The 22327-nt window shown below is 45.3% G+C and overlaps 1 protein-coding gene and 1 pseudogene across 3 annotated transcripts in view; one reads left to right on the top strand and one right to left on the bottom strand.

The window, feature by feature from the left end:
• Window positions 1-6485: 6485 nt before the first annotated feature.
• LOC117595333 lies at window positions 6486-8227 on the top strand (annotated as a pseudogene).
• An 8061-nt stretch (window positions 8228-16288) lies between these two features.
• Window positions 16289-22327, bottom strand: part of taok2a (TAO kinase 2a) — a 46026-nt gene continuing 39987 nt past the window's right edge. For 2 of the 3 annotated variants that reach the window (XM_034295188.1, XM_010900995.4), the window contains exons 18-20: window positions 21359-21580; window positions 20509-20691; window positions 16289-20156 (exon numbers count right to left, since the gene is read on the bottom strand). In XM_034295188.1, coding sequence (XP_034151079.1) covers window positions 19242-20156; window positions 20509-20691; window positions 21359-21580 — 1320 coding nt within the window. In that variant the 3' untranslated portion in view covers window positions 16289-19241. The remainder of the gene's footprint in view (window positions 20157-20508; window positions 20692-21358; window positions 21581-22327) is intronic. The other variant, XM_010900996.4, reaches the window with a different exon arrangement.

The following is a 22327-nucleotide window of genomic DNA, read 5'->3' as shown; positions in this document are numbered from 1 at the left end:
GTCGTGTTGGCCCCTTCAAACCAGGACCTTCAGCATGCACTGGGACGGTTTGCAGCCGAGTGTGAAGCTGTTGGGATGAAAATCAGTACCTCCAAATCCGAGGCCATGGTCCTCAGTCGGAAAAGGGTGGCTTGCCCACTTCAGGTTGGTGGAGAGTTCTTGCCTCAAGTGGAGGAGTTTAAGTATCTAGGGGTCTTGTTCACGAGTGAGGGAAGGATGGAACGGGAGATTGACAGACGGATCGGTGCAGCTTCTGCAGTAATGCAGTCGATGTATCGGTCTGTCGTGGTGAAGAAAGAGCTGAGCCGCAAGGCAAAGCTCTCGATTTACCGGTCAATCTACATTCCTACTCTCACCTATGGTCATGAACTTTATCATGACCGAAAGGACAAGATCCCGGATACAGGCGGCCGAAATGAGCTTTCTCCGCAGGGTGGCTGGGCGATCCCTTAGAGGGAGAAGGTCACCCGGGAGGAGCTCAGAGTAGAGCTGCTGCTCCTCCACATCGAGAGGTCAGCTGAGGTGGGTTGGGCATCTGTTCCGGATGCCTCCTGAACGCCTTCCAGGGAAGGTGTTCCGGGCCCGTCCCACCGGGAGGAGACCCCGGGGAAGACCTAGGACACGCTGGAAGGACTATGTCTCCCGGCTGGCCTGGGAACGCCTCGGTGTCCCCCCGGAAGAGCTAGAGTAAGTGTCTAGGGAGAGGGAAGTCTGGGCATCCCTGCTTAGACTGCTGCCCCCGCGACCCGGCCCCGGATAAGTGGAAGAACATGATGATGATGATTATAACATTTCTCAATAGCAATAACTACTAATGTAGGCTAATCACAGTAGCAGAAGAGTATTGGTGAAAACTCAGACATGACTAAATCAGAACATAAATCTGAATGATCTTAAACTGGAGAAAAATCGTGTTATACCCACCGGTTATGTCTGCTGAGATACTGTAAACTTCTGACGACTATTTAGGAGTACAAACTATAACAAACACGAAATGTCGGGATGTTCAATCTGTGGCACATCTGCACATGCACAGTTTACAATTTGTGTACACAATCCGTCTGTTTTGTGGGAGATTATATAGAACTATTTGAATTGGTCTGAATTGCAGGGATTGGGGAATTATTGTGACACTAAAGATCTTCAGGGGAACTTTGAAATATTTGGAATATGTGGTTTCAGATGTGGTGGCAGTAATGACATTGTAAACAAAGTACATTGTAGCAATGAAAATAGAAGTTAATATTTCCTGATTGTAGTTATGAAAGATCGTTTCCAAACTGGTACAAAAGTTGTTACATTGTCAGTACGTCCTGTAATTACGTTTCTGCTACATCCAGAGCAGTTAAGGAAGTTTACCAATTATGTGGTCATGCAAATACCTTCGGATAACTTTGCTACAACGTTTTGAGAAGGTAATGTCATGACATTACCAATCCATAACGTCAAGGTTGGTCGTGGTTACGTAACATGTTAGCTGGGTCATAGTTTGTGTTAGACACTGTAGATGTATTGATTGTATAAGTTAGTGAACTGTTATAAGCTGTTGTAACCAATGAACCAAAATATTAATTGTTTGTAATATGAGCTAAAATGGAAGGTGCAAGTAGGAGAATAGGACACCCTGTTCAAGTGGTTGCCGGGGAGAGAAAGATTTAGTATGTCTGTCTTTTGAGAAACAGGACACAGGTTAGAGGCGCACACACATAGTCGGACAGACAACACAGACACCACAAGGGGGGCAAGGGGGGTACTTGCAGTTATCCTATAAGGAATAGAACTGGGATTGGGCCAAGGACACACTTGCTTTGTAAGTTAACGCCTCTATCTTTTTGGGCGTAGTAGAAGTATAAAAATGATGAGGTCGGGAGACTGTTGATCCTTAGACATTGTGCGGCGACACTTGTCTCCAGAAGCTTCTGTAATAAATGGACATATGATACGGTAATTGACCTGACTCCTGGTGTTTTATTCTCCTTTCCAACAAACCAACTCGGGGAAGTGTTAGACTTCAACAATTTTGGGGGCTCGTCCGGGATTGGAAAAAGGAGAAGGAATTCGATCTGGTCCAGACAACCTACGCGAGATTCACAGGTTCTGAGCCGGCTCATGATAAAGGTAAGCAGAGCCTGTTAAATCTAAATCTGCATATTGGCTGTGAACTAAATTGTGGACCTGTGAAAAACGTAGTGGGACTGGTTTAAATTCAGGAGGTCAGAGGAACGGTCTGTGAGTTAGAGTCTCACTGTAAGTCGGGTTAGAGGCCCGTTAATGGTGTGTGAGTTAGAGTCTCACTGTAAGTCGGGTTAGAGGCCCGTTACCGGTGTGTGAGTTAGAGTCTCACTGTAAGTCGGGTTAGAGGCCCGTTAATCGTTCTAGGGTTGACTACCCTACGCCACTTCCGGACGGGGACGGTGGAGAGTTGCGAGTTAGAGTCTTGGCAACCAGTCGGGTTAGAGGCCCGAGGACTTAGGGGCACCTCGAAATACTTATTGTGTGTAAAGGTTCAGCTGGGTTAGAGGCCCAGGGAGTTTGGAACTCCCTGAATTTTTTATAAGAGAACTGGGTTCAAGTCCCAAAAGTGTTGGGTCAGGGACCCGTTCAGCTAGGTTAGAGGCCCGGGGAGTTTGGAACTCCCCAAATGTTTTATAAGAAAACTGGGTTTGAGTCCCAAAAGTGTTGGGTCAGGGACCCGTTAATCATTTGTTAATTATTCTGAGTCTGGGACTCACAGTAACATAAGTCAGGTTGAAATGGACGGGGTGTTTGAGAGAGAACTGTTGAGAGAAGTGTTGAATTGTTTGTTGTCAAGGAGAAGTGAGGAGTAGAGTAAATTGTGTTTTAAGAGAATTCCTGTCTGTTTGTAAGGAAGTGTGTGAAAGGAGACTCCTTGGGAGTGATGCGCATAGTGGATAAATTGACAGTAGATGATAGTGATATTTGCTCGAGTTCTAGAAAAGGGACGTCTGGATAGATTGGAAGAAGGGTTAATGAAGAAAATAGCCAGATAGACAAAGATTTAGTGGGAGATGTGCCACGAGAAAGTATTCAACAGTGGACAAAGGTTTTGGTCAAGTTTTGGGTAATTATTTGTGTAAACATAGTTTTCTTTAAAGTGGTTTCATTCAATTGTTTGAAAATATTGTAAAGGTGGTCTGTTGGTTAAGTTTGAATGAGTCCAGTTAAAGGATAGTGAGAGGAGTCAAATAGATAAGACGGCTTTTGGCTGCCATCCCAGAAAGTAGGGAGTAACTCTAAGCATCCCAATCCAGAACACAGAGACACTCTAGGAGAGAGGTGCAAAAGATGACAGACACACCAAATGAAATTCAGGGAAGTAGATTCCCAATGTTAAAATAAATCAAAATAGAGCAAAATCAGGTTCTATATTGTAATATTAAAATGGCAATTGCTTTCCCATTCCAATTGGAGAATTCTGTGTACACGAAATTGTATGAAAATTGAGCTCATCTAAATTATGAAACACGACAAAGACATGTCAAATTAGAATCAACTGGCCAGTGTTAAATGTAAAGAAAATGAGTGCAACATTTATGAAACATGGGTAAAATAGTAATTCCCAATTTAGGACATTTATAAGAGATAGCCATTAGATTGGGGTTTAAAATTGTTGATCAACACATAACTTTAAATTCAGTAAGTTAATGCTAAACTCTCCAGTCAAGGTTTTAACTTTGTGTTGTGCAAGATTCCATCTTTGTTTCTCACAGAGTAGGAGTCCTGAATCCTGCAACCCTGATACACCTTGTCCAATAAAGGGGTACCTCACACAGATGGCCCAGATCATTCTAAGGCCAAACCAAGCCCAGACCTTTGAGAGACTGCCTTGGGTCCAGAATAAGAATATTGGACACTGATGGTTCCAGCTGCACCACAGTCAAGGAGAGGGTGGAGGAATGGAGAGAGGCACGCAGAACAAAGAGGCTCCTACATCCATGACTGTAACAGCCAGGAGCCACTTGACTGGACATGGGAAAATTAAGGAGGAGAAAAAGGGAGGAGAGATAGAACCCCCAGCATATGAAGATGACCTTGTGCTTGGTACAGACCGGGCACCATTATATCCAGTGTTACGTTTAGAGAAGGGGATATTGTCTTTAGACACACAGAACAGCAGGCCCATAACTCAATTCACAGGAAAGCAAGATAAGAGAAAGTTGAGTAGGAAGGCGGAGTCAGAGAGCGAGACAGATGCTGAGGGGGAGGAGAAACCGTTCAAGGCAAGGGCAGTGTGAGAGTATGGGAGATACGAGGAGAGGAGGCGACTAGGAGATAATAGACAGGATGAGATTACAGGGGCCAGAAGGAAAAGATCAGGCCGTACTAAAGGCAGGTTAGGTGAGGACTCAAGGTCGGGGTCGGACGATAGTGACACAGTGAGAAGGACAAGAACTAGGCAGAAAAAGGGAAATTCACATAAAGGACGGGTGGTACTCACGGGGCAAGCAGTAGGGAGATGGACTGACTCAGACGAAGACCCTGACGCAGACATTAGTGGAGATGGGAGTAAGGGAGACGCAGACGTATACTCTCTGCCGCGTATGCCCCCACCAGAACATAAACTACACCATGACGCAGTAGAATCAATTCAAAAGACTCAAAATAAAATGTATACGCGGTCACAAGCAGGGGAAGCTGGTTGTGCTAGGTTTCAGCTGCCTCTCTTTAGAGTGGGAGGCGGCGAACCGCGATATAAACCATTGGGGCTGGGAGACGTACAGGCACTGGTAGTTAAATTACCCCCGATGGGAGAGGGAGGTGGACTATGGTTGTCACAATTTGATAAACTCACAGCTGGTCAAATGTTGGCACTGGGGGACTGGAGGGCAGTAGCCGCCCGAGCCGTGTCCGCCCAGGCTATGACTGAAAAAGGGGCCGCCACTAGGCGGAGCCCTGACGACACTCCTTTCAGTCAGGTGGTCGGGCACATAGCCACGGCCCTGAGGGAACGATTTCCCTTGCCCGCTGGGGCCCCGATGCCCAAGTTACCTTGGGAAAAAGAGCAACACCCTAGACAGTATCTAGAAGCATGTAAGGACACATGGGCCAAACACACAGGGCACCACCCGGGGAAGGGGGGTCTGCAGCAGGAGTGGTTTAGAAGGGCGGTCTTAGAGGGACTTCCAGAGAAAATAAAAGAGGCAATGATGGCAAATCCTGACTTGCCGGGTAGTGAATCACACGTATGGGAAAGACACATAGTGCATCATTTACAGAGGGCTAAAGATGAGGAGACAGAGAAAGACAAACAGATACAGGAACTGAGAGAGAACCTGTTGCGCTTACAGCTGGGTGAAGCCAAAGTGAGATTCAATGAAGGGAAAAAGAAACACAGACAGATGGCAGCCCTAGGTTCAGGAGAACCTGACACACCCGATTTATACCCTGTTCCCACATAGGCACCCCAAACTCACAGTGGCCAGGGGGCATTCACCGCGCCCTATCGACCAGGGACTCCGAGGGGAGGTTATGGTAGGGGGAGGGGGCGGGGTAGAGGCAGAAGGGCTCCAGGAGCCCAAGTCCCATACGGAGCCTGCTTTACGTGTGGTGACCCGAACCACTGGTCCAGAGACTGCCCACAGAACACTGCAAGGGGCAGAGGATACCCAAACCAGGGGGCAGCTCCAGTTCCCAACCCACACGCCGTCCCACCACCTAGTGCACCTGGACAATACCCACTCTCTTATGAGGGAGGGTGGGACCAGGCGTGACAGGGAGGGGAGGGGACAGCGGGGGAAGGGCAGACCCTATGCTGTCCCTGAATGTCGACGGGAAGGACTTCCCCTTTCTGGTTGACACAGGTGCCACTTTTTCCACTATCACCGCCCCTCCCGTCACAGGACTACTATCCTCCAAGACAGTGGAAGTTGTGGGGTTTGAAGGAGTGGGACAGACTTTGCCAGTGACATTTCCTCTTAAAACGATACTGGGTAAACAGGCCATCTGTATGTGGTGTCGGCAAACACACCACTGAACTTATTGGGGAGAGACTTGTTGATAAAACTGGGGGCTAATATCTTGTGTTCTCCAGATGGACTAACTGTCACGTTACCAGACGGGACATCGACTTCAAGTGGAGGCCGTGGATCTCCCTCCTCGAGCCGTACTTTCCTCCGCCAGACCCCCCACATGTAACCCTATTTTATGATCGGCAGGGCGATGAGGTGTATAGAGAGGGGTTTGGGGATGTGGTGTGTGGGGACATGTGGCAGGTCGGGTCTAAATTCATATATGTAGGCCCTGAAGGGGTGGCAGCAGATGTACAGTTGACAGAGGAGCAGGATCAGTGGTACATGATGGCAGAGGAGTCCGTCCCGTATGTGTCACTGGCCATGCATCCTAAACACCAAGCAAAAGACCTGGGGCCCATGGTTAAAAGGGCAGTCGAATGCACTGATTGGACACTCCCTCAGGCGCCAAACGTATGGTACTCACACAGCTGTAAGACGTAAAAATGGTTCACCTGCATTGACCTGGCTAACGCTTTTTTCTGTCTCCCACTAGCAGAGGAACTTCGTGATATTTTATCTTTCACACATAGGGGTCGACAATGGCGATGACCGACGGTGGCCGCTTGCATCCAAGCTACGATGACGGTCCTCACCAGACTGGCTGAGAAAGGGTTCAAGGTGTCAAAAGAAAAGCTACAGCTGGTAAGGACGCAGGTCTCCTTTCTGGGCAGAGTAATCTCGCAGAAAGGAGCGGGGCTTTCCCCAGCTCACCGCACAACCATCCTCCACCATCCTAAACCCACTACTGTTCAGGAAATGCTATCATTCCTGGGGCTCACAGGGTACAGCCGCAATTACATCCCTAACTATTCAGGTCTCACAGAGCCACTTAGAGCGCTAGTTAAAGAGCAGGGAATGCGTAAACTTAAAGCCACTCTCAATTAGACTGGCCCGGCCGACCAGGCCTTCATTTTGCTGAAACAACAACTAGCCACCGCAGCTGATCTGGCCATACCCGACTACACAAAACCCTTTTTTTCTAGATGTTTCTGAAACAGGTCAAGGCATGAACGGGGTCCTGTTTCAGAAAAAAGGGGGAGAAGGCCTTGAGAGAGACGAGCTAGTGAGACATCAAAAGGGGGCTTCCCCACAAGAGAAAACAATTTGGCAACAGAGAGGAGCAACAGAGACGAGCGGGCTCTGGAGAGGGCCAGACGGTAGAGTAATACTTCCACCAGCCATGCAGGGAGATAAATTTGCAGAAGCCCAAGGGTTGGGCCATGTAGGGCCAGCACAGATGTTGAGGAACTTGTGCCATTGGTGGCACCCGTTTATGGTAGACATGGTACGTAACTACACTAGGACATGCACCATCTGCACACACCACAACCCAAAACCGACAATCAAACCTGAGAAGGGGGCGTTCCCCATGACGACGAGACCTGGACAAGAGATTGTGATAGACTACACGGACATGGGGGAAACTGTACGGGGGTGCCGCTACATGTTAGTGTGTGTGGACATGTTCACAGGGTGGCCAGAAGCCTGGCCGGCAAGAAGGGAGGACAGTCAGACAGTGATCAAGTGTTTAGTGAACCAGTACATTCCCAGACACGGCTGCCCAGAGAAAGTCAGGTAAGACAATGGGACTCACTTTAAGAACAGTGATTTACAGAAGGTAGAGAGCTTATTGGGCCTAAAACATGTTTTTGGCACTGTGTACCATCCACAGTCCCAGGGAAAGGTAGAAAGGATGAACCAAAACTTAAAAGTTGGCTAAGATATGTGCACAGACTAAATGGAACTGGGTGGATGCACTGCCACTGGCACTCATGACGATTCGAGGCTCGTTAAATCAGACCACTGGGTTCACCCCATACGAGCTGCTGACGGGGAGACAGTTTCCAGGACCAGCCGCGGGGCCTGCGGTCCCGGAAGGGGAAAAGTGGCCCAGAGATCACAGAGTGTATTTGGATGAATTGTGAGCTCTCGTTTCAGAATTCACCAACAGAGTCGGAGAACGGAGGGACCTGCACCCGCTGGACCAGAACCTGCCCCAGGCGGAGTGGGTGTTGCTGAAGGTCATCAAGCGAAAGTGGTCGGAGCCAAGGTGGACGGGTCCTCATCAGGTGGTGGAGAGAACGAGTCATGCGGTCCACCTGAGGGACAAAGAAGAGACCTGGTACCATTGGAGCCAGTGTACACCAGCGCAGGAGCCAGGGAGGTCGCTAACGGACCTCATCCAAACCGGGAAGGAGGAGCTATCCCCAGTGTGGACTGAAGGAGGACCAGCACCAGCCGGTCCGGTGCCAGGAGCGGAACCCAGGACACGGCGGGACTACGAGCGAGAGAAGGAGACAAAGGACAGCGCCAGGGGAATAGACTCTTAGGGGAAGGAACTGAAGAATACTGTAACAAAAGGGGTATAGGACACCGAGTGGCTACCACTCGTACAAAGATGATAGGGTTACAGAGAAAGGTCTGGGGAGATGATAGTAGAATGAAATGGTATATGGGAATTGGTGGAATAATAATGTGTGTTGTGTGTTGTTACAGGTTTCCCAGGTTGGCATCGGGTCTTCATTCCCCCAGCGAAGAGGTTCGCGACCCCACCTGAGGACACCTGTTTGAGGAAATTTGGGGGATTGAATTGGACTATGTCAAGGGGTCGCATACGAGCATTCTGGGATAGATAATCCGCTGGAGGAATGGCTGACCTCGATGTTCGGCCAGTGGAGAGGTTTGATAATGTCTGTTCTTTTATCGCTTTCTACATTTGGTGCTATAATGGTTACTTGTGTGTGTTGTTGTATCCCATGCATAAGAGGGCTTGCCATGAGCGTGATCTCTACAGCCATTGAGGAGGCTCCAGGACCGCCACCAGGGATGCTGATGCCTCTACTGGAGCAGCATGACCCGGGAGAACTGGAGCTTGGCGAATAGGGGTGATCTCTCTGGGGGGAGATCAAAAGGGGGAATTGTAGATGTATTGATTGTATAAGTTAGTGAACTGTTATAAGCTGTTGTAACCAATGAAGCAAAATATTAATTGTTTGTAATATGAGCTAAAATGGAAGGTGCAAGTAGGAGAATAGGACACCCTGTTCAAGCGATTGGCGGGGAGAGAAAGATTTAGTATGTCTGTCTTTTGAGAAACAGGACACAGGTTAGAGGCGCACACACATAGTCGGACAGACAACACAGACACCACAAGGGGGGCAAGGGGGGTACTTGCAGTTATCCTATAAGGAATAGAACTGGGATTGGGCCAAGGACACACTTGCTTTGTAAGTTAACACCTCTATCTTTTTGGGCGTAGTAGAAGTATAAAAATGATGAGGTCGGGAGACTGTTGATCCTTAGACATTGTGCGGCGACACTTGTCTCCAGAAGCTTCTGTAATAAATGGACATATGATATGGTAATTGACCTGACTCCTGGTGTTTTATTCTCCTTTCCAACAAACCAACTCGGGGAAGTGTTAGACTTCAACAACACTGATCTGACTTAAACTGTATCTAAATAAAGTCCACGGTCTTCATCCATCCAACAAAAGTCACAAAAATTGCTGTAATGTGAAGCCAAAATTTTTTGTCAACTATAGTTTATAGTTAATGAACATCTACATACAGTATATTCTGTTTCTAAGCGAGATTTCTCTGAATCATTCTGAATAATTTCAAAAAGAGATTTAGTAATTAGCCCATTCATCTCAGAATGAAGTCATTAAAAAAATATCATTTAACAACCGGATCTCCATTCCTCTGAACAGAATAAGTTTCAATACGTTAACTTCAAACCCAAATCTGTGAAACACGCAACATTTTGCAACTGTGTTCCTGATAATTATTAGTGACATACAAATGTTAGGTAGCATGTCATTAATGGGAAATTTATATTTTCAGTAGTTGGTTAGTGTTGTGGCTAAGAAATATGACTCCTTAATATCGGCCACCGTCCCCAATTATTGAACTTACTATTTCGTTGAATTACATTATAATACATTTTTATTTGTATTACAAATGACAGATCTTAGTCTTCTCTGAAGTGTCTACATGAAAATTGTGTTATGTTTGTCATGCATGGGCAGATTAGTGTGAATGCGATGTCCCATCAACATCTGGGCTGGTGACAGGCCATTTTGCAGTGGTGTGCTCCTGTAGATCAATAAACTATTTTCTGTTGTGTGCTTTTTTCATCAGTCCTTTGATGATCTTAACTGAGCTCTCTGCAAGTCCAATTGACCTGGGGTAGTTTGGGCTTGACGTGTTGTGGCAAAAACCCCACTCTTAAGTGAATGCCTCAAACTCACAGCTTGAAAACTGCTCAATTGTCTAAAAACAGTTAATTAGGGACTCTGTGTCTTGCAAAAACAGTCTTCAGAAAAGCTATGATGGCTCTGCTGGATGTGGACTGTAATGTTGCAACTTCTGGCTAGTTGAAGTAGTAGTCCGTAATCACTATAAGATTTTTTCCATTGCATTCGAACAAATCAACTCCAACCTTGTAGTATTGGGTACTTGGGAACCGGGTGTGGCATCAGCGGCTCTGCCTGCAGTTTAGATCTGTATGTGAGACATTTCAAAAGAAGCTGTAGTACAACTAGTATCTGCGTTTATTCTTGGCCAATACATGACTTTGCATGCCCTCTGTCTGCATTTTTCTTCCCCCAAATGTACTTCATGTATCTTTTGTAACATTTCCTGTCGCATTGCAGGTGGAATGACAAACTTGTTCCCTTTGAATATGATGCCACCCACAACAGTGAGTTCTGTTCTACACATCCTGTAGTCCTGTATTGCAGCTGGACATGTTAGTCTTTGTTCATGTTTGTCTCTTTTAGTGTTCTCATGGTCTGATCAGTCTCTGTCTCTTTCCTGATCTGCTCTGTTCTCTCTTCATAAACAGGTAGGGATGACACTATCAGGTCCACATAAGCCTGAATTTGTGCATGTGTCGTATTTGTCATATTTGTCAACTGCACGAGAAACCGTGTCTGCAGCGAACATGTACTTGCCTGGTGTGTAGGTCATATTCACGTTTTTTTTGCCTTATCACCACGCGTTGTATCCTCATAGTGGCTTTGACAAGATTGCCACCAGGGGCTTATGGTCCGTTTCCACCTCAAAAGCTTGACCACATACATACTGGTGGAATCTTTCACATCCGTAGGTGCTGGCTAATAGCTCTTTCTCGATTTGAGCGAATCTTGTCTCAGCTGAGGTCAAGGCTCTGGACACATAGGCAACAGGTTGCCAGTCTTTGTCATGCAGTTGTAGCAATACTGCCCCTAGTCCATACTGCCCCTAGTCCATACTGTGATGCCTCAGCTGATATCCGTGTGCTCTTTTCTGGGTCATAGAACTTAAGTACAGGCTCATTGGTGAGTATTCTCTTAAGATTTTCAAAAACATTTTCAAAACATGTGTCCATGTCCATTAATTTTTTTCCTCTAGTAGACATTTGAGTGGCACTGACTTTGTTGACAGCAGAGGTATAAACTTTGCAAGGTAAGTGACCATACCTAGAAACCTTCTAACATCATCCTTATTTTTGGGATGTTCCATGTTCTCGATGGCTGACGTTTTCCTTGGGTCTGGACTAATCCCTGCCTCAGAGACTACATCCCCCACAAATGTCAATGACCTCACTCCAAACAGGCACTTGTCTTTGTTTACCTTTAAGTTTACTTGCCGTGTCAGGTCGAGCACCTGTCTCAGTCGCTCATCATGTTCTTCTTGACTGGACCCCCACACAATGATGTCATCATGGTTTCGATGCCTGGTATGTGTTCAAAGAGCATGTGTATTTTCTTGTGGTAGACTTCTGGCGCTGACAGGATCCCGTATAGTAGACGTAAGAACCTGTACCTTCCCTCCGGCGTGTTGGAAGTACATAGCTTTGAGCTCTCCTCATCTAGATTCATTTCATTTCAACTAAACCACTTGGCTCCCGCAAACTTTGCCATGATCTCTTCCCTTGTCGGCAACTTAAAGTGTTCGATTGACTGCTTTGTTTAGATCCCTTGGATCCAAACAGGTTCTCAGCTTTCAGTTGGGCTTTTCCACAGCGACCAATGGGCTGACCAATGCTGTAGGTTCATCAATTTTCTTTATCCCTCCTAATTTCTAGTTTTCCCCTCACCTTGAATGGTATTTTTCTGCATGGATGAACTACTGGAGTCACATTCTTGTGAACTTGTATTTTTTACTCCCTTGGTAGACATCCTAGTCCCTCAAAACTGTCAGTGTATTCCTTCATGAGTGAATCCTGATCGTTAGCAGGTTGCGATGAGACAACAAAAACTATTTTTACAAGGTTTAGCCATTTGCATGCTTGTAATCCCAATATTGGCTTGACACTCATATCAACAATCAACAGCATTTCTTTTATTTGCTTACCGCTGTGTTAGAATGTTGCAATGCAGCCTCCTTTGACTGGCACTTTTATCCTGTGTATCCACTCACTTTGGTTTTCACAGGGAATATTTTGCTCTTCACAGTGAGTTTCTTATACTCATCCACAGATATGAGGTTCACTGAGGATCCCGTGTCCAGTTTGAATGGGATGATAGTCCTGTTAACAGTCAACGGCACTATCAATTCTTCTTCCTTTTTATCCTCATTTATATGCACAGCATCCACAAGGAACTCCTCAGGTTCCTCTTCAACTGCATGCATCTTCTTTTTCCTAAAGGCCTCCGCTTCGCAGCATTTTGAGAAATGGTTATTTTTCCCGCCAGTATGACACTGCTTGCCATATGCTGGACACAACCTTGATTTGTGGCTTCCTCCACATTTCCCACATTTAAAGTCTGTTTTAGTCTCTCTTTGTGACTTGTATTTATTTGGGTGTTTAAAATGCTGTTCTCTTGTCTTTATAGCATGTACTACTGTCTCTTCCTTGCGCATCTCCTTGGCTTGAGCAATTGTGGTTTCTACTGCTCTGCACATGTTCACAGTTTTGTTAGATGACAGGTCTTGCTCCAGCAGTGGTTTTTCTCTGAGTCCATTATCAGGTATGCCACAGACGATTTTCTCTGATTAGAGTCTCTCAAATTTCCAAATTCACACGTCTTACTTAGCGTGTGCAGCTCAGCTAAATACTGATCAAAACCCTCTCCTTGTTTTTGATCACATGAGAAAAACGTATATCTCTCAAACGTAATGTTCTGTCTTGGCACAAAGTGTTCTTAAAATGTTTTCATTAGCGTACCCAGGGTTGCATCTTCATCAAGTTGAAAACTGTTATATATATATATCCAGCACATCCTCACTTATGACATGCAGAAAGATTACGCTTTTGACCTTAACCCTATAGAAAATCTATGGGGTATTGTGAAGAGGAAGATGCGATACACCAGACCCAACAATGCAGAAGAGCTGAAGGCCACTATCAGAGCATAACACCTGAGCAGTGCCACAGACTGATTGACTCCATGCCATGCCGCATTGCTGCAGTAATTCAGGCAAAAGGAGCCCCAACTAAGTATTGAGTGCTGTACATGCTCATACTTTTCATATTCATACTTTTCAGTTGGCCAACATTTCTAAAAATCTTTTTTTTTTGTATTGGTCTTAAGTAATATTAACATTTTCGGAGATACTGAATTTGGGATTTTCATTAGTTGCCAGTTATAATCATCAAAATTAAAATAAATAAACATTTGAAATATATCAGTCTGTGTGTAATGAATGAATATAATATACAAGTTTCACTTTTTGAATGGAATTACTGAAATAAATGAACTTTTTGATGATATTCTAATTTTATGACCAGCACATGTAGTCTGCAACAATGCTCAGGTAGGTGGCATGTGTCATCCACATGAATGGCAGGACCCAATGTTTCTCAGCAGAGCATTGCTCAAAGCATCACACTGCCTTCACTGGCAGGCCAGCCTTTGCTTCCCACATGCATCAGTGAGCCTTGGCCGCCCATGACCCTGTTGCCGCTTCACCACGTTTCCTTCCTTGGACCACTTTTGATAGCTACTGAATACTGCAGACTGGGAACACCCCACAAGGGCTGCAGTTTTAGAGATGCTCAGACCCAGTTGTCTAGCCATCACAATTTGGCCCTTGTCAAAGTCGCTCAGATCCTTATGCTTGCCCATATTTCCTACTTAACACATCAACTTTGAGGACAGAATGTTCACTTGTTACCTTATATATCCCACCCCCTGACAGGTGCCGTTATAACGAGATTATCAGTGTTATTCCGTTCACCTGTCAGTGGTCATAATGTTATGGCTGATTGGTGTATTTAAGTCACTAACAATATAAATATGTGAATGTGAAGACACTGGATAAATGCAAGCAGCATACCCAAGTAGCCTACAGTGGAAGGAAGTCGAGAGAGGGGGATAAATGATGTGGCGTCAAGGCAAGGATGGAGGAAAAAACTAGGCAACAAGGCTGTAATGTATAGGCCTACAGCTCTGATGTTTTTAATGCAAGTCAAATTAACAAGATCATAACTTTAACTTTATTCAAGACACAGAGGTCCATAGAGACAACACAAAACATATATGTGTGTATGTGTGTGTGTGTGTGTGTGTGTACACTCACCTAAAGGATTATTAGGAACACCTGTTCAATTTCTCATTAATGCAATTATCTAATCAACCAATCACATGGCAGTTGCTTCAATGCATTTAGGGGTGTGGTCCTGGTCAAGACAATCTCCTGAACTCCAAACTGAATGTCAGAATGGGAAAGAAAGGTGATTTAAGCAATTTTGAGCGTGGCATGGTTGTTGGTGCCAGACGGGCCGGTCTGAGTATTTCACAATCTGCTCAGTTACTGGGATTTTCACGCACAACCATTTCTAGGATTTACAAAGAGTGGTGTGAAAAGGGAAAAACATCCAGTATGCGGCAGTCCTGTGGGCGCAAATGCCTTGTTGATGCTAGAGGTCAGAGGAGAATGGGCCGACTGATTCAAGCTGATAGAAGAGCAACTTTGACTGAAATAACCACTCATTTCAACTGAGGTATGCAGCAAAGCATTTGTAAAGCCACAACACGCACAACTTGAGGCGGATGGGCTACAGCAGCAGAAGACCCCACCGGATACCACTCATCTCAACTACAAATAGGAAAAAGAGGCTACAATTTGCACGAGCTGACCAAAATTGGACAGTTGAAGACTGGAAGAATGTTGCCTGGTCTGATGAGTCTCAATTTCTGTTGAGACATTCAGATGATAGAGTCAGAATTTGGCGTAAACAGAATGAGAACATGGATCCATCATGCCTCGTTACCACTGTGCAGGCTGCTGGTGGTGGTGTAATGGTGTGGGGGATGTTTTCTTGGCACACTTTAGGCCCCTTAGTGCCAATTGGGCATAGTTTAAATGCCACAGCCTACCGGAGCATTGTTTCTGACCACGTGCATCCCTTTATGACCACCATGTACCCATCCTCTGATGGCTACTTCCAGCAGGATAATGCACCATGTCACAAAGCTCGAATCCTTTCAAATTGGTTTCTTGAACATGACAATGAGTTCACTGTACTGAAATGGCCCCCACAGTCACCAGATCTCAACCCAATAGAGCATCTTTGGATGTGGTGGAACGGGAGCTTCGTGCCCTGGATGTGCATCCCACAAATCTCCATCAACTCCAAGATGCTATCCTATCAATATGGGCCAACATTTCTAAAGAATGCTTTCAGCACCTTGTTGAATCAATGCCACGTAGAATTAAGGCAATTCTGAAGGCGAAAGGGGGTCAAACACAGTATTAGTATTCCTAATAATCCTTTAGGTGAGTGTATTTCCTGTTCTGCTTTAGGCTAAACTACAAATATCAATGACATAATTTGGTTTCCAGGAATATATACAGTGAATGTCGAGAATTGTGTAAATAAATTTTTTAGCAATAAATATTACTGAGTTTATCCATCAATGTTTCATTTCTCTTCGTTCAGGTATGCGTCTTCAGTGACTGCCTGTCCAGCACCATAGACCCTTACTGTGGGGCTAGCTTTGGTTCGCCAACACCATCACACAACTCTACAACTTTCTGTGCAGTTCAAAATCCTCTTTACAAACTGGAGATATTAGTGGCAAATAAAGTGTCACCAAATGTCAATTGAAGGAGTCCATTTCCTAAGGTTAAATCAATAAATGTACTGTATATACTGTTTAACATTTTTAGAGGCCTGCAGCCGATAGATCATATTGGTTTCTACTGGTTTGTTATGACCTTGATTATAACTTGGCACTAGATGAATTTCATATTTCAACCAATGTAGTGTGGCCATCCAAGTACAAACAAATGAAAACGCCACCAAGAAAAATATTTTTTCCTTTTTTTATTTTTTCAAAATCATTGTTTCTGTACAACAAATTCTGTAACACTCCTCCACTCTGCATTTAACCTGAACATAACTTGGCCTCTCAAATGTACATAAGTAATCCATCCCTCCTCTTTCAATTAGATGCACACATGCATACAAACACACGCATTCTCTCATTCATAATCCTTGTTGCCCTACACCAACCATCCCAGGTGTATCTCAATAGTCTTAGGAGTTCCCTCATCTGTTTGAAGTGAATGTCTAACTGCATCCACCCAAAACGTTATTTTTTACCTGTGCTGCATTTTTTACGTCAGTGAAGGATTTGGAGGAACTACTTTTAACTAATGAAACCCACCCCTCTGACTAAACATACGTATGAGGACTATTTGTCAAACAAAATGTTGTGAAACTTAACAGAAACTCAATGTGTTTAATGGTCAATTGTTCCTCTATCATTTTCTTCCTGATTCTCTAACAACATCTTCAAACAATGCATTCATGAAGATGGACTTTGAACCGTTCCATGGCCACTGATAGGACCTACTTCAGGTAGGTCCCTCTCTTTTAGGTTCTGTTGGCTTCAGATTAAGCATATAAAACATTTTGTTTGACAGAATTAACGTTCACCAAGACATGTAAGCTGCAACAACCCACTTTCTCTGTCCCATCAACTTTAACCATGCGTCCCAACCCCGCCCAAAAAAATGTGATCCTCTGCAAACGAATCCAGCTTGTTCCATAGTGTAAACTGAAGTAAACAACCCTGGTAGTGTCTTGAGGTAACTTGGGGTTATTAATAATGCACCCTTGAAACCAATGTTTACCACCCCACCATTTTATTGTCATGTTGGTGCTTTTTATAGCAGGCAGTGTGCTTTTGTAGCCAAAAGTAGACAATTGTCTCTTACAAGATCTAGGACCCACTTGGAATACTTAAAAAAAAAAAAAAAAAAGTCTTATCAATACAGAAATATCAAGGAAGGGGGAAGAAAATACATTGTATTATTCAAACAGACTTTAATAAAACTACTGATCATTCTTCGCTGTATATACTACTTTTTTCTTCAAATGATATCAACTGATCGGTTTGGCAAATGTCTGGTGGGGTGTAGCTCTAGACCTGTAGAGGATAAGTTGAGTAGTAGTAGTAGTAGTAGTAGTAGTAGTAGTAGTAGGAGTAGTAGTAGTAGTAGTAGTAATGTACAATCAAATAGCTTGATTGGTTTGTGTCGACACAAACCACAAGAGTCGTGAGGTACTACATGGCACAAAAACGTGCTGGATTACAGAGGCTTTAGGAGACACTGTCTATAATTCCATATATTTATACATACAGTTAAAAATGTGAACGGTCCCGTCCACATTTAACACTGGCTCTACAACATTACAAACGTTAGTGGCAATGCACTGCCCAGCAGACTCGGACCCTGAGACCATATAGGGAATGCTAGTGGAAAGAGTCTTTTTTTGTCTCCTATTAAAAATAAAATATTTTTTTTGTCTTTTATAGCGCTCCATCACAGTAACATGTTGCTCTTACTTTCCACCTAGTGGTCAAACATTGGCAATTAAAAGAAAAAATAAAACGTATAAAATAAAAATATTAGTGTGCATAACATAAATATTACAACTGCTATAGTAGTAGAAATAAAAAAGACAACAATATTTTCCCTCAAAACTATTTCCAAATTCTTTAACAATTCCCATGTCCAAATTATTATCGTTATTACTCTATCAGCGTTTTGGAGTTAGTGCTTTTATGTACACTAAGTACAATGTAGGACAAAAGTGTTGGACAGTGAACAATCTTCAATATTACTGTCAAATGCCTGACAGGTATTATATTCTATGTATTTCTATAAACAAAGGAGTGTGCGTGTATGAATACAAATGCTTTCTGTACATTACTTTCATGCATTGCAACTGAAATAACTGTTTTATGCACATGTACACCATATCTACACACACGGGACTGCACACCTATAAGGCTGCTGCGCCCGGAATTGGGTCAAGAGTCAAAGGGGAAAACACTAAACAAGCATTCAGCGCTGTACACGCATCTACTTTCCAGAATGTCCGCAGGGAAATTGTATCGGCTCACTCAAAATAACTCCATGGCAGCATCCCTTTAAGAGAGTTTAAAGGGCAGTGGCAGAGTTGTCTTGGGTCAGTCGAGCCACTGGATGGCAGTGTTACATTTCAAATATACTTGAGAATCCTACTAACCCCCCCAAAAAAGAAATATGGTTCTTAAAGAAATAGGTTCCCCATCTCCGGCTTTGCTGTAAATGGAGATAGACCCGTTGCATGTAACTATAATTCCTCGTCTTAAGTTTCCACATTATGTACATAATCATAACCATCTTTAAGCACCCCCTTTAGAGTTAAGTTTCATCTCTACATCCATTCATTGATTGATTTCTGTTGATGTGTGTGATGTCAGCAGAGAAACCTACCACTAACAGTTAAAACTATCCTTTAAAAACATTTTCTCCCACCAGTATGCTTCCATTTGTAATGACATAATACTCTACATCGTCTGTCTGCTCTAAGCAGTGCGTCTTCTCTACTTACCCCTAATGGTGGCTGGCCCGATCTGAACTTTGACCTTAAAGATAAAAAACCAGCCCCCTCCCATACGTAAACCCCTGAAGATACGAGAGAGATGAGCTCATCCCAAATAAAAAAGATCCCCCTGACCGATAGGAAGCGTGCACCTGCTTTGGCTCCACCATTTAGAGTGGTAAAGCAGTTCCTGCTCCACCACCACCGTTTATAGAAACGGCAGGGACATTCACCCCCGTTCCCCATATCTGCATAAGTTGTGGCAATTTTCAAACAACATCCTAATCAAGGTTTTAATTCTATAACAAGCCTCTGAAGGGGGCGGAGTTGGTTTGTTCTCTTGGCCCCTGCCCCTCAAAGCCATGAGGGGCAGAGCCTGATGCTGAAGTTCCTCCTTTAGGAATAGGAGAGGTGTGAGCCGTTGGAGATGTGTGAGGTGACTGACGTGCTCCGGCTCAAACCCCCTTCGCCTCCCCCTGGCCCACCGGGCCCCCCCGAGGCTGTCCTCCTCAGCGGCTGGGGGCTGTTTCTCAGAGCCATCAGACTTGGGCCACGGGCCACCAGGCCGCCATAGCCCCCTCCTTGGGAGGATGAGGAGGAGGAGGAGGAGGGTGGCGAGGACGAGTAGAGGGAGATGGGCGGAGGGGGAGGAGGCGGCGGCAGGAGGGCCAATGACTGGGCTGACGCGTGAGAGGAGAGGTGCTGGTGATGAGCGCCGCTGCCGTGGTGATGGTGCTGGTGGTGGTGGTGTCCTCCACCACCTCCCCACTCTCTCTCCCTCTCACGGTCCTCCCGCTCCCGGCTCTCTCGGTACAGGTGTGGTGTGCTCTGGTGGTGGCTGTGATACTGCTGCGGGAGGTACTTTTGTTGCTGCGGCAGCTGCTGCTGGTGATGATGATGGTGGTGGGAAGATGAGGAAGACGAATTGGAAGAGTGGCCCCGGCCGCTCATGTTAATTTCACTGTCTCTCCCCAGGCCATGTGACGATGAGACAGACTCGGCACGGCCGAACCCGCTGCTGTTCTGGCTACGCCAAGAGGGGGTCGCCACAGAGTTCTGCACGCCGTGGCTCCAATGGCTTCCGGAGCGAGGGACAGGGCGGGAGGGCCAACCTCCAGGGCCGGGGGAAGGGCTGGGGTTGGGGTAGCCCTGGTTGAATGCCTCGGCTGGGATGCCTGTCAGGGCCATATTGCTGAAACCCAGGCGCATGCTCTCTGTGTCAAAGGCCTCAATCTCTCGGGCCTGGCGCTCCAGCAGTGTGCGGATACGCTCCGAACGCTCATTCTGCAGTGACAGCATCTCTTCCTCAATCTAGGGGGGCGGGCCCAAGGGAGAGATAACAGAGGAGAAAATACATTACAAACAAAAAACAATTACAAATCGAATGTGTCCCAATCATCTCTTGAGGCCCAATCAACATTACTCATGGAAATGTTGGTGTATAGTTAAACAGTTGACATTTTAACAGCCAACAGAATAAACAACTTCCACGCGCACACACGAACACCTTCCTGTGGATTCTAACTCCAAACCTGTTCCTCGATTAGAATCTACAGAAGGGTAGCTCTCTACATGGTGAAGTTGAAACCTCTCTTTATCTTTGTCTCTGATCTCTCCCACACCTCCTCCTCATTCCCCATGTTACCCCCTCCACCCCCCTCACCCTTTGTTCCAGCAGGGCCCGGCGAATGGACACCCTCTGCTCCAGGTCCTTGGCCTCCCTCTCGTGTTGTGAGTCGGTGTGAATCTTGATCTTGCTCTGGTAGGCATTAAGCAGCTCCAACTCCTGCTGCAACTGCATGCGCAGCACCTGGTACTCCGCCTCCTGGGTCTCGTCCAATCGCAGCTAGAGGTGCAGGAGGGAGGCGGGCGTCAATACAGCAAACCCTGGCCCGCTGGGCAGTTTGTTGGGGGACACATGGACTACAAATCCCACTTTTCTAAGGCCACATTTTCTCTGTGGTCTTCGCGCTTAGCTTAGACATTGCTGTTATGTGTGTGTGTATCCTTGTTACTTTATAAAAATATACAGCTCTGGAAAAAATGAGAAACCACTGCACCTTTTTCTTTCCTTTCCAGAAAAGTTGAAAAGGAAAGTTTTCAGTGAGGAACAGAGGGATTAAAATTAAGAGACAACCACAAATTGAACGCTTCTGTCCCTCACCCAAAACTTTCCTTTTCAACTTTTTTGGAAAGGAAAGACAAGGTGCAGTGGTGTCAGTGTTTTCCAGAGCTGTATATATATTAGGGGAAGTTAGGGCATTTGGTAGGTCCTGACTTACAAAATAAGATTTATTTGGTTTAGGGGTTAAAATAACTGTTTGAAATAGGCTACGGCTTTAAAATGAGGGTTAGGAGTAAGGTATAGATTTGGGGATAAAATTAATAAGGTTTTTGTGGTTAGGAAAAATTGTGTTTTAATGTTCAAGCATTTTTGGTCCTTAGAAAGATGGAATAAATTGTGTGTTTGTGTTGTTAGGGTACGTGTAGGAGGTGCGCGATAGGGTCCTTGCCTTACTCACAGCCTGTGTGGACAGCATGTCGTTGATAGAGTGGTCATACTGCTCGGCCAGGATGGCCAGCTTCCGCGTCTGCTCTTCCTTCAGTCTCTTGAGCACTGCCTTGTGGTCGGCCTTGGGCGTGCTCTCCAGCAGGTGGTTGCGCAGGGCTTTGTACTGACGGGTCTGGATCTTGCACGTGTCCTGGAACTGACGCTTGATTTGTAGCTCTTTGGACTGAGGAGAGGAAGGGAAAAAAGGGAGTAATGGAAGGAGAAGTGGAACAGTTAAGATCAGCAGACATTTCTATTAATGCTGCTAAATTGTTTTAATACACTGCAAAAAAAAGGGAACACTTAAATCACACTTCGGGTGTTGACGAAGGAAATATATTAACGATCAAAATCTTTACTGAACATTGTGCAATATGTAGAGAACAAAATTACATAATAATAGTCAATGATTCAAACAAACATCAAAAGTCAAAGTAAACAATTAAAATCACAGGCTGTTCAAACTTGTATGAATTTCATAGCAGCAACTCGTAATGTGACTCAATTGTGTGTATGGCACTCCCGACAATGTCTGGGCTTGCTCCTGATGAGATGGCGGAAGGTGTCCTGGGGGATCTCCTCCCAGACCTGGATCAGGGCATCAGTGAGCTCCTGGACTGTCTGTGGCACTACTAGGCAGCGTCAGATGCATAATACATAATATCCCAGAGTTCTTCACCTTGATTCAGGTGTGGGGAACTTGAGGTCCGGACAATAGCATCAATGCCTTCGTCATCCAGGAACTACCTACACACACTGGCTACATGAAGCCGGGCATTGTCCTGGACCAGGAGGAACTCAGGGCCTACTGCATCAACATCAAGGTCTGACGATGGGTCTGAGGATTTCATCCCGGCACCTAACAGCATTCAGGGTACCGTTGGTTAGCACGTGGAGGTCTGTGCGACCCTCCAAGGATATGCCTCCCCAG

This window comes from Esox lucius, chromosome 11, assembly GCF_011004845.1.
Source record: "Esox lucius isolate fEsoLuc1 chromosome 11, fEsoLuc1.pri, whole genome shotgun sequence".
In the NCBI taxonomy this organism is placed as follows: domain Eukaryota; kingdom Metazoa; phylum Chordata; class Actinopteri; order Esociformes; family Esocidae; genus Esox; species Esox lucius.
The sequence above is the reverse complement of the archived record's forward strand: the minus strand, read 5'-3'. Positions and strand labels throughout refer to the sequence as shown.